Source organism: Megalopta genalis, chromosome 2 (genome assembly GCF_051020955.1).
Source record: "Megalopta genalis isolate 19385.01 chromosome 2, iyMegGena1_principal, whole genome shotgun sequence".
In the NCBI taxonomy this organism is placed as follows: Eukaryota; Metazoa; Arthropoda; class Insecta; order Hymenoptera; family Halictidae; genus Megalopta; species Megalopta genalis.
Genome location: NC_135014.1, coordinates 4767497 through 4778799, shown reverse-complemented (window position 1 = coordinate 4778799; position 11303 = coordinate 4767497). Strand labels below are relative to the sequence as shown.

The following is an 11303-nucleotide window of genomic DNA, read 5'->3' as shown; positions in this document are numbered from 1 at the left end:
CTGAACGTTGTAACACATGTACTTTTGGCGGGAGTTTTGTTTAAATCGATACCTTCGCTATCGATTATTTTCGAGAAACATGATCTCAATACTTTTACATCTTGTATTATGTTGCTAACTTCATAGAACAAGTTTGTGTTCAACGATCGACAAGCTCAAGCAGGCTGTTCGAAGGTAATTCTTTGAATTTAAAATAAATACATGCTTAATATTCATGTTCGTTTAATATTACAAACATTATACATAAATATAATTCATGTTTCACTTCACTATGGTTCGATTTCGTTACGCAAGAATTACGTTGGGTATTCTTTTGTGTCGTCATTATAATCGACTACATATTACTATTACGATATCTACCGTGGCTTAAAATTTAATACATATTTATTATAGTTTTTCCAAATTCGTTTCAATGATCATCGTTGTTTTAATGGATAAACCATCACTTTTCTTTATAGAATTTTGATGAACGATGATTATTCCATTTGAAATACATATTGAAAATTTATTTCTCCTGATTTGTAGAAAAGTAGAACAATTTTTTTAAGTAACGTTTTAGATTTTCACAAATTCGTAGAATTTATTCAGTGAAAGTAAATTTATATTTATGAAAGCTGCGATTACAATTTTTGTTTCTTTATTTTTTAGTTACAATGTCAAAAACACATAGTCCTACCGTATTTAATGGAGAAGCTGACAATTTTTATGATCCCAATTTTGCTTTGGACTTAAATAAAAGGATGCGTGTACCAAAAACTATTCGTGTGAGCGGCGACTATACAGATGAAGACATAAATGGAACAAATGGTTCTGCTTGGAATCAAGTGGTTGCCGCAGATAAATATGACATGCATGTTCCGGAAAGAATTTTAGTTGTTGGTAAATATATAATGTTAAAGTACTTCGTGTTAACTCTAAAATATAACAAAATATAATTAATATACAATCTGATCGCTTTAACATTTCACCTTACCTTGAAATTATATAGGACAAGAGCAACATATTGGAACAAAGGCTTTGCCAAGAGAAATTGCATTGGAAAATGCTGTATTACCTACTGAACAAGGCATGGTCAGAGTACAGGTAAACGATGTTTGTATACATTTTTAAATATCAACTAATTTTTACATGAATTATCTTTTAATATCTTACAGCATTACTAATATGCATTTTTTATGTTACTATAGACAATGTTTATTTTTAATTTAATTAATATTTACACTTCTATATTATTGATAGACTCCACCAAGAATTTTAACATTGGATAATCACTACTTCCCAGCAGTTGATGAAGATGAACGAACTTCGTATATAACAGAAGTTAAAGATTCTGCATTATCCAGACCTCATGTACCATATACTGTAGAAACAGATGTAGTCGTTAGACATGCTAGGTATAAATATTTATACTTTTTTATAAATTGCATTCTTACACACAAATTTTTATATTATTACCTTACAGAGAACAGACACCTTCATATAGTGCACTCAATGTTTCTATTCCACCCAGTGAAGAGGTGCAACATCTACGTCGACAAGTAGGTAAATTAAATCGTCGCGTTATGGCTATTGAACTGGACATGCTGCAACGTCAGCAAAGAGATAAAATTTTATATGCGTTAACATTAACATACTTAATTCTTAAAGCTTTCTCTTGGTTGACTAGAAATTGAATTCGTGTGACAAAAATGGAGAATGCTTGCATCTTGTATAGTAAATGGACTATTAATCCATATAGGTACAAGATGCCTTGCAAGATAGAGTCTTGCTTCGAAAGAAAACTGATAACCAAAAAATCTTTACCTTGGATATACAAAATCATGAAGACGTTCGAAACGAACGTATTGTATATATTCAATATTTAAAATATAAAAATAAAACTTTTTAATATCTAGTTTATGAAGCACAACATTCATTACTTTCAAATCCCTTGATTTAATATACATATAAAAAATTGAATATATACAATACTGATTTTTTTAAATAATTAAATCCTAACATTTAAAGAACATTTTTGTAAAATGTGATTTGCATTTTCAAATAAGATATAGCACATGAATTTCTCGCATGATTACATTACAGATTCATTTAATGTGAGTGTTATTGTTTAGCGATAACAAACTGAGAACGTACAGAAGTATTAGATATGATATATCAGGTATAATAGAAAAATGTAAATTTGCAAGAGTAAGAAAAATGATGTTGTGAGATGCTAGTTATTATTATTGTATGAATTTAAAATCTATTTTCATTCTAATCACTTTCATTATTTTTAAAAATTTCTATGTACATAATAAGATAGCGATGTGTATTGATTAAATTGTTAAAATGTACTATTGCGAACATTGAGAATATTATTTACTAAGTTGAATATGTTTTGTGGCCATGATATTGATGATTGTACATTTATATAATACGTCTAAATAATCTTAAGGAAAATAAACAATAAACGTACAACAATTATATTTATATTTTATTCCTGATGAAATTGTAAACTTTTATACCATGTTTTATTTAAAGCCTTTTTAGACATAGGTACATATTCCTAGATTTGGGGAATAAATAAAGCATGAAAACATTATCATTTATTTGCTAATATAAATATATCCAATATTACTAATTCAGAAAACTATTTTTTGTTAGATTACATAATTTAAGTTTTAATTTTTTTTATTTGAATTTTTTATTTACAATCTCGTTCTTCTTGCTCATCATATTTTAACACGAATTCTATGTATAGTGAATCTTCTTCGCAAACCATATATGTATTTATAATGATTCTCTAGTTTTAATTGTTGAAATAGTAAGAAACTAGAGAATATTGCCGGCAAGTAATTACATTAGTATACACAAGTAAGGAAGATTGTCATTTGATGATTATTTTCAAAAGTAGTAATAAAAATTATTATACAGGAGAAATTGTGTATGTGCATTCTGTCTCTCTGTCTCATCAAATACAGTACCAGTTCCAACTCCTGTGCATTTTTTTTTTTGTTCTCTAAACAAGCATCTGTATTCTCATCATTTTTACGCATCTACTCCGAAGTGAATCTGGCTCCATCAGTGAATTGTCAGCCAATCGGAGCAAAGCAGTTTCTCATCTTTCCCTAATTCCCTACAATCAAGAACCCGACTGTCCCCGGTCAGAGTTGATCAGGGTCAGTGGTAATCCTCCTGACCACTTTATGACTTCCTCCCTGGAAAGTAGGAGTTGGAGAATTACCCATCACAAGAATGGGATTGGATGATGCCGATGAATTTCCATTGGCAATCCATTGGAATCATCCAATCACATTTGTAAGCTCTCATCTTCGCCATTTGGAGCGGATTTTGAGTAGAATTCCTAACACCATTGGACACACTAGACACCAATACACACTGGCCTTGAGTGGAAATTCCAACGGTCAGGATTTAGTGGTTAGACGGTAGGGATTACTGTAGTGTTTGACCTTTTACATATTATAATTTCAATAGAAGGCAAAAACTCTTACATAGCAGCAGTTTCTAGTGATATTCTTTAAAGCTTCTTCGTTGTTTTTGTATATCAATTGGTGTTTTTCCATATTATAAAAATCTTCACTGCTTTCATTGATATTCTTATATCATTTAGTATTAGTTAATATAATTTCGGTATCATATAGTTTAGATTCAGAATTTGTTCACTATTTTCTTCTTCAGCTATAGTAGTTCCAGTAACTTATCAGGCCAAGTAACTTATCCTCTATACTATGTGGATCAGGAGCTCGTGCTTCTTTAACTTTGAAGAGATTACATAATATTTATTTTAATGAGGAAAGGAAAAAACCATAGTTTTCACAAGATTTCTATAATACGGGTTTTAGGTCGTATGATTTATGTGGTATGTTGTGTGTAGCAGCATGTAGTTTAAAAGAGTTTCATGATTTTTGTTTTACAGAAGAAACAAAAAAATATTTGGATCATTCCTTAATTGAAAAAGAAGGTTTTACACCAAAAAACTTATCTAAGATATTGCATGGAGCAGCAACTAAGATTTGTTCTGCTTTAAAAGATTTTCGTGATATTTGTTTTGATGAGAAAGGAAATAAAACACAGCTTTTAAATGATTTTCATAAAGCAGGTTTTATGCCGAGCAATTTATCTAATATATTATTCATGGCAGGAAGTAATGCTGCTTCTATTTTAAGAAATTTCCATAAATCTTGTTTTAATGAAGAAAATTATTTAAATCGTTTCTTAACTGAGGATAAGACAGGAAATAAAACAGATTATTTATATAATCTTATCGAAAACTACTCACCGAATACGATATTTAACATACTATATATTAAGAAGTAGAAAAAGTTAAGAAAGCTCTTTCTGCTTTTTTAGATGAGCAGAATATTGATGAAGAAAATGAAATTACCAATCGAAGTTCTTAACCTCAGTAGCATATCTGGTAGAACGGGATAAGAACAAAATTCGGATAGGTCGGAACAAAATGATTTTAAAAGTGTATCACTAATCAAAGTAAGTATGATAAAATAAAATTTTAGTCACTATAACAGACAGCTCTTGAAGCTCAAGAGATTTGAAAACAAATACAGTTGGTACACCATAACAAGAAGTAACGAGAAGTGTCTTCACACTTATATGAGACTTTGTATCATTTATTGAACTGGTAAGACAGGGAGCACTAAGCGTACAGATACGTGAAAAGAGTGAAACCGCAAGCACAGTAAAGTGAGACAAAGTGGATTGGTGTCGGTATGATTCGCCTCGGATATGGTTGTGTTGATGTCGTGCTGTCTTGTTCATTCACTATTTCTTCTCTTTGTCACTAACTATGAAGGCAGCACTGTTCAGCTGTGAATCGTCAGCCAATCAAAGCATAGTAATTCGCTGCATACTCTCAATTCAAGAACCTTGTTGCCTTTGGATATGGTTCTTGAATGGTTCTTAATTCTAATTGGTGTAAGTGTTGGTTCCACAGAAACTCCCAAAAAAATATTAAAAACGATTTTAGAGAGAGCGCGTAAAGCATGGTGATAATAGAAATATTATTAAATTCGATATTTTACCTAGCTGCCAGAAAACGGCTATAATGATCCAGCATTTGATTACAGTTCATAAGTCTTTTCTTTCTATATAAATATATTACTTTGAAAGTAATAATTTTTTAAATTTTCCTAGTCAAAAATTTATGACTGTTACAGGTATAGTTACTATGAATGGCGTCGCGTTTTCGTTCCTGCTGAAGCTGTAGGATATTTAAAATTTAAAGCTCTGTTGCAGTTCTTTATAAAGAGATCTAAACTATACAAAAGATGAAATATCTAAGCTTTCCTTTAACTCTGATTGTTTGAATAAAGATGCAAAAATAATAATATAAAGAAGGGAGTTTATAGGCCAGGGCTCGCAATTAACCGCACATGACAAAAACAGAGCATGTTCGGAGACTGCTCTGAAATGTGCTGCAGAGTGGCATTATCCAATCCCATTTGTAGGATCTTTCCTGCAGCATATTTCATAACAGTCTCCAAAAATGCTCTGTTTCTGTCATCCCGAGCCCTGGTATAGACGAAGGTGTAGAAAAAGCAAACGAAAAATTGATCAATTTTAATAGAGATAGTTTTACCAACTTATCTGGTAAAAAAAAATTTTATGATAACTTAAAATCGCACAAAATACCATTTTCCAACTGATATGAAAGTTTCTGATAAGTATATTGCTACAGAGTATGCAAAAGATAGGCCGCCGATTGAAGTGCCATTCTTTGATAACGTGCTTGTATAGCATGTTTTATGCATTATTTCATAAATTTCATATTAATTACGATGGAGCAATTAAAGACAATTATAAATCAATAATGGGCAATTAAAGAGCAATTCTATAAGTCATCGCATATTGAGTTAGAACAATTCTTTTATTATTTTTGCGAATTAAAATATGTTCTCCATATTGGCAACCGTGAATAGCACAAGCTCCTATTCCATTTTTCCTGATTTTCCTATTCCACATTTATTTATAAAACTTATTGCTTATTAACGAAATTGTCGCACGTGGAAAGCTGAGCAATTAATTATAAAGCAAAAAGCAAAGTCATACAGCATGTTTTATACATTATTTCAGAAATTATGTATTATTAAAAGTCACAAATTTCTCATAAAAATTCCTGAGCGTCTCAGAAAATCTTTTTTGATATTTCTCAAAAAAAAAAAAGTTAACAATTAAAACTAATTGGTAAGCAATTATGAGCAATCAAAGAATATTTTTTTGTGCTATGTTCATTAATATCGGTTACTATCGTGAGCCATCTTCGCACGGATACCAAACGCGATGTCGTGGAGGGAATTTCGTATAGGGATTTTATCGTCGGGTAAGTTAGACAATCTGTTAATACATACGAGAGGTCAGTGCACGTCACGTAGTTATTATTCGGAGTTAAGAATTTTGTGAAAATTTATCAATCCCGAAGTGTAACAAGAAAGATTTCCTGAGACTCTCTCGCGGTAAGACATTGCGAGAAAATACGCGGAGGTCTCAGGTATTGCGGATTCAAACTTGAGGACTTCTCCTCGGAAGAAGTGTTCGCGTACTTGAGTGGTATAACGCTGTTGTATGTAATCGTGGTATTGCTTTTGAAAACTTGATTTTGTTAAGGTACAGGCGTCTCTTTGGCGTCTGTAAAGGGCAGACAGAGTGTGTGACAGGTTATGTCAACTGGATTGGCAGGTGCTGTTTCAAATCAGGTCAGTGTGTTGACTTGCTACCACACCGCTATTCTGCAGATACCTTTCACTGAAGACAGCCATTCTAAATTTTGTATATTTTTCCATGCAACGGAATGCAGCGGATGAAAGGACAAACCAACAGTCAAGGTGAGTAGATTATGTCTACGCATAATATTTTCTTCGATACATTTTTTTCGCAAAATCAATCTCTAAGACCGTACTGAAATTTTGCTATAAAAATCGCTATACGTGTACGTATTTTTTATCGGCTCAGGTACGCTCATTTCGAATCTACTCTCTAATTTCATCAAATTCTGGCTGAGATATTTTAATATTCCAATGACTTGACGCACGTATTTTTCTAAACTATACAAATAATTTGTTATCTATGATCTTACTGGGTAACTATACGAACACGTATGTACACACACGTAGTGCAATAACCTATCAGCATGGTTTAGTGTATTTCAAGTGATTTTATTGTCAATAGAGCTATTTTTTCATCTCTACTGGTGTTCTTTAAATTATTTTGTATTTACTAACATGTTGCAATTGTTATTAATCGTTTGAAGAAACTTTTATGAATATATTTCGAAATTTACTGTGTACTACTATTACTGTGTGTGTATTTCAGTACATAACGTTAAATTTATTGTAATTAATTATCTAATATTGGATTTAAAAAGATCAAGGGAAATATTTTACATGTTATGCATCTATACCTTATTTTCATAATATTACTCGTCAAATATTTTTTTTATAAATTACTAATGATTTTTTACTTATTTTCAATTACTTATTTTCTAAGTGCTACTTTTTAAACATATTTTATGTACAATTTGTTTATTAATTATATATATATATATATATATATATATATATATATATATATATATATATATAGATATATATACACACACATATGTTTTAAGTAACGTAACAGTGTTTTCTTTTAATTAAAAATTTGCAGTCTTATCAAGTTATTAAAGAAATATTTTTAGATTATTTAACGAATATAGAGTACACTTAGTACATTAATAAGACAAAATTCCATCTCTGTTAGTGAGCAATGGTCCCAAAGAACACCAGCAACAACCACAGACAGAACATGCTGGTGGAGAAGATACTGGATTTGATTCATGGAGAGGAGGCAACAATACGCATCATTCAAGTTATCCAATTGGTACTGGTGACCCATATAGTACTTACTATGCAGGTACCTCATTCCCTTATCAAACATTCGGTGCCGGGGATGGTACTTGGTCAAATGGAACAGATCCCGTTACATTTCTTTCCGGATATGGAGGTCAAATAAGTCATGATGGATATAGCATGGATGGAATGTTCTCTGCTAGTGCAGGAGGTGGTTTTAGTACATTTGGTCAGCCTACTTTCAATTATTTTCATGGAAATGGTGATTTTAGTGCTTGGGGCACTCCAAGAAAGACACGTTACGAGGATTATTATCAAGCTCCACGTGGAAATGAAAATTATCCAACACCTAGTAATACCGAAATTAAGGCTATTGAACAAAGTGTACAGGGGTTGTCTCTTGGAAGTGGAGAGGTACCACGGCAAGAACAGCAAACTACATCTACTCAACCGATTAAACCAGAACCAAAGGAGCCTAGAAAAATAACATGGGCCAGCGTAGCAAGCCAACCAGCCAAACCAGTACCTCCGCTATCATCTTCCCAAGGAATGAGAAAGAAGGCTGGCATGCCTCCACCACCTATTGTGCCTGGAAAGCATAATATGGACATTGGAACATGGGGTGAAGGTAAATCATCTGCTCCTCCTCCAACAGCACCACCACCACCTCAGGTACAACCTCCTGTTCCACCACCTCCACCACTAGTTCAAAGGCAAAGACCTCCTCCTCCTCCATGTTGGAATAGACAGCCTACAACGCCTCCATCACCTCCACAATCACAAATTCATATGCCGCCACAACAACATCAACACCAACAGCAACAACACCATCAACAGCAACAACAACAGCCGCCGCCACAACAACATCAACAACATCCGCAGCAACATTCGCAACCACATCCACAGCAGCATCAGCAGCAACAGCAATTACAGCAGCAGCAGCAACATCAACAACAACAACAACAACAACAACAACAGCAGCAGCAGCAGCAGATTGTACAATCGCAATCTCATCCTGTTTTGGATGAACTGAAAGTGAAAAATGATTATAATCCTACAGAATTTGATCAAACTGCTCCAGGAGCTAGGTTTTTTGTTATTAAATCTTATTCCGAAGATGATATTCATAGATCCATTAAATATGAAATTTGGTGCAGTACTGAACATGGTAACAAAAGATTAGATCAAGCATACAGAGAAGCCAGTCGTGAAGGTGCACCTTTATACTTGTTCTTTTCTGTGAACGGATCTGGTCATTTTTGTGGTATGGCACAAATGGTGTCGCCTGTTGATTATCAGAGTAACAGTTCTGTTTGGTCTCAAGATAAATGGAAAGGTCAATTCCGTGTACGTTGGATTTATGTAAAGGATGTTCCTAATGTGCAACTTCGTCACATTAAACTAGAAAACAATGAGAATAAACCGGTAACTAATTCGAGGGATGCACAGGAAGTCCCTCATGCAAAAGGGGTGACAGTGTTACGTATATTGCATACGTATCGGCACTCGACGAGTATCTTTGATGACTTTGGACATTATGAACGCAAGCAGGCCGAAGACGACCAGCGTAAAGCACCGCCAAATGCTATACCACATCATCACTCTTCCAATCATAGAAATAGGGGACATACCGATATGCCAAGAGAACATCATCTCCATCAACCGCACTTGCATCATCAACGCAAAGTAAGTAATAACTTCTGAAGTATGATAATTAATAGAATTCGATTTCATAGTTCTTAAAATGATCGTTGCGTTTCTTTACAGGATCGAGATGGTGGTCGCGGCAGAGGCAGAGGAGGTTCGCGGCAGTAGCGGTGGATACAACAAAAATATACTATTATCCAAGATAGTAATCATCATAAAGGAAGCACGCTACGACTAATTATCGTCTTACTACTTACCTTTGCTTTCGTGGATACACAAAGGGCTTCTAATTCCTGTGACCGAACTCTCACCATTGAGACTATCTCCTTCTGTTAAATAATCAACTTGTATGATAATTAGCGTCGCGTCGGCATCATAAATATTATCTAATTATACCTACTATGAAGAGGAACATAATTCACTTTCACGGGATATCGAGTAAACTTGCTGACAGTTAAGCATATAGTGTGGTGTTGCGTGCTATTCGTCGAAAAGGTGTTTCTTAAACGTACAAATTAAAAATGAAAGAAAAAAAATGAAATATGGAAGAAGAAAAACTGTAACATGTGGACTAATCCCTTGTAAAATGCTTAAACTTTTGTTGATAATGAAAAAAAATCTATGCGAGAACAATATTGTAAGCAAGTGTCATTTAAATCAATTACTATTTTAAACTTCAATGGACATATAACCTGGTGCCTGTGACTGAAAGGACTCTCACACCTTTCTTTGTTAAAAAGGTGCAAGGGCTTATTACAACATTTTAAGTTTATTTGTAACAATTATGCTTGATCATTGGATAATAATAGAAATTATTGTCAACTGATTATTTTATGCATATTCTATATCTATTGCAAATTATATATATTACGATTATTATTATATTATTCATGGACTGCAAAAGCGATCTAAAATATTATATAATGAAAAAGAGTATAATATTACAGTTACTCTATAGTAACGTATATGATGACGAATATTATTCTACTATTTGATGAAAATTTCAATGAGATATAACTCCTATTGTTAAAATTATCCGTTGTTTCACTTCTTTTTTTTCACTATTTACTATATTCTCTTTGTCTTAATTTCAAAATTCTTCAAATTTAAATTGTTTTTATTACAAGGGAAACTTGTCTATAGTTTCACAAATTTTTGAACACGTAATTATTATAGACATGGTTCTTTTTAAGAAAAATATCTTTTGAGAAATATCACTAAATTTAGTCTATTTTTACGGAACTATACGTAGAAAATTGAATATTAATATAAAACAAAAACTGCTTATCTAATGTGAAATTAGCAAACTAAAACGAAAGATAGATTTTATCATAGATTTGATTACTTTTTTGGTAGATACATATGTATACATATTATAAATAGAACTTCATTTCTAGAGAACTATAAAGTATAAATGATGAAACAATGATGGTTTGTTTCTCACGTTTCACAGAAAGAAAAAATGAAATCATACTTTAATATGAATCAGCAGTCCTTTAAAGATGAATCAAATTTCGTACTATGTAATAATGAACCTAGGGTGTGATTTTGAGTTATTAAACAAAATTGTACAAAAAATTATGAATTACATGCAATGTAATGCAACATTGTTTAATCAAGGCGTGCTTATTAAGAGGATTACTTTTCTGCATAAACAATTGAAGGATAACAAAAAGGTACCTAAATCATGTGCAGTTGAAGTCTCTTTCCTTGATTCTATGTTGTGAATATCGCAAAAGTGGAACACATCTTATTAAAGTAATATATCAACGTTAAAAATTTGTGGCTGATGTTTTTAAATTACATCTCATT

General features: G+C 32.4%; 2 protein-coding genes and 1 long non-coding RNA gene across 3 annotated transcripts; 2 read left to right on the top strand and 1 right to left on the bottom strand.

The window, feature by feature from the left end:
* The first annotated feature begins 16 nt into the window (after positions 1-16).
* Tango11 (transport and golgi organization 11) lies at positions 17-2463 on the top strand. Its single transcript, XM_033483686.2, has 5 exons — positions 17-174; positions 649-879; positions 989-1083; positions 1240-1394; positions 1463-2463. Exons 2-5 carry the CDS (start codon positions 654-656, stop codon positions 1671-1673), a joined length of 687 nt encoding a protein of 228 aa, XP_033339577.2. The 5' UTR covers positions 17-174; positions 649-653; the 3' UTR covers positions 1674-2463.
* LOC143263868 (uncharacterized) lies at positions 1017-1583 on the bottom strand. Its single transcript, XR_013037221.1, has 2 exons — positions 1456-1583; positions 1017-1360 (listed from the first exon to the last, which is right to left on the bottom strand). It is a non-coding gene; the product is annotated as an uncharacterized LOC143263868 (long non-coding RNA).
* Positions 2464-6348: 3885 nt separating the features above from the next.
* On the top strand, positions 6349-11272 carry Ythdf (YTH domain-containing family protein). The gene is made up of 4 exons (XM_076528747.1): positions 6349-6710; positions 6812-6839; positions 7756-9530; positions 9612-11272. The coding sequence occupies exons 1-4, from the start codon at positions 6675-6677 to the stop codon at positions 9657-9659; spliced, it is 1887 nt and encodes a 628-aa protein (XP_076384862.1). The 5' UTR covers positions 6349-6674; the 3' UTR covers positions 9660-11272.
* Positions 11273-11303: the final 31 nt, after the last annotated feature.

Coding starts and splice junctions, on each gene's coding strand:
- Tango11 (XM_033483686.2), top strand. CDS start 654: ATGTCAAAAACACATAGTCCTACCGTATTTAATGGAGAAGCTGACAAT. Junction 1,084..1,239: donor AAGGCATGGTCAGAGTACAG/GTAAACGATGTT, acceptor TATTATTGATAG/ACTCCACCAAGAATTTTAAC. Junction 1,395..1,462: donor GTAGTCGTTAGACATGCTAG/GTATAAATATTT, acceptor ATTACCTTACAG/AGAACAGACACCTTCATATA.
- Ythdf (XM_076528747.1), top strand. CDS start 6,675: ATGTCAACTGGATTGGCAGGTGCTGTTTCAAATCAG. Junction 6,840..7,755: donor AGGACAAACCAACAGTCAAG/GTGAGTAGATTA, acceptor CATCTCTGTTAG/TGAGCAATGGTCCCAAAGAA. Junction 9,531..9,611: donor ACTTGCATCATCAACGCAAA/GTAAGTAATAAC, acceptor GTTTCTTTACAG/GATCGAGATGGTGGTCGCGG.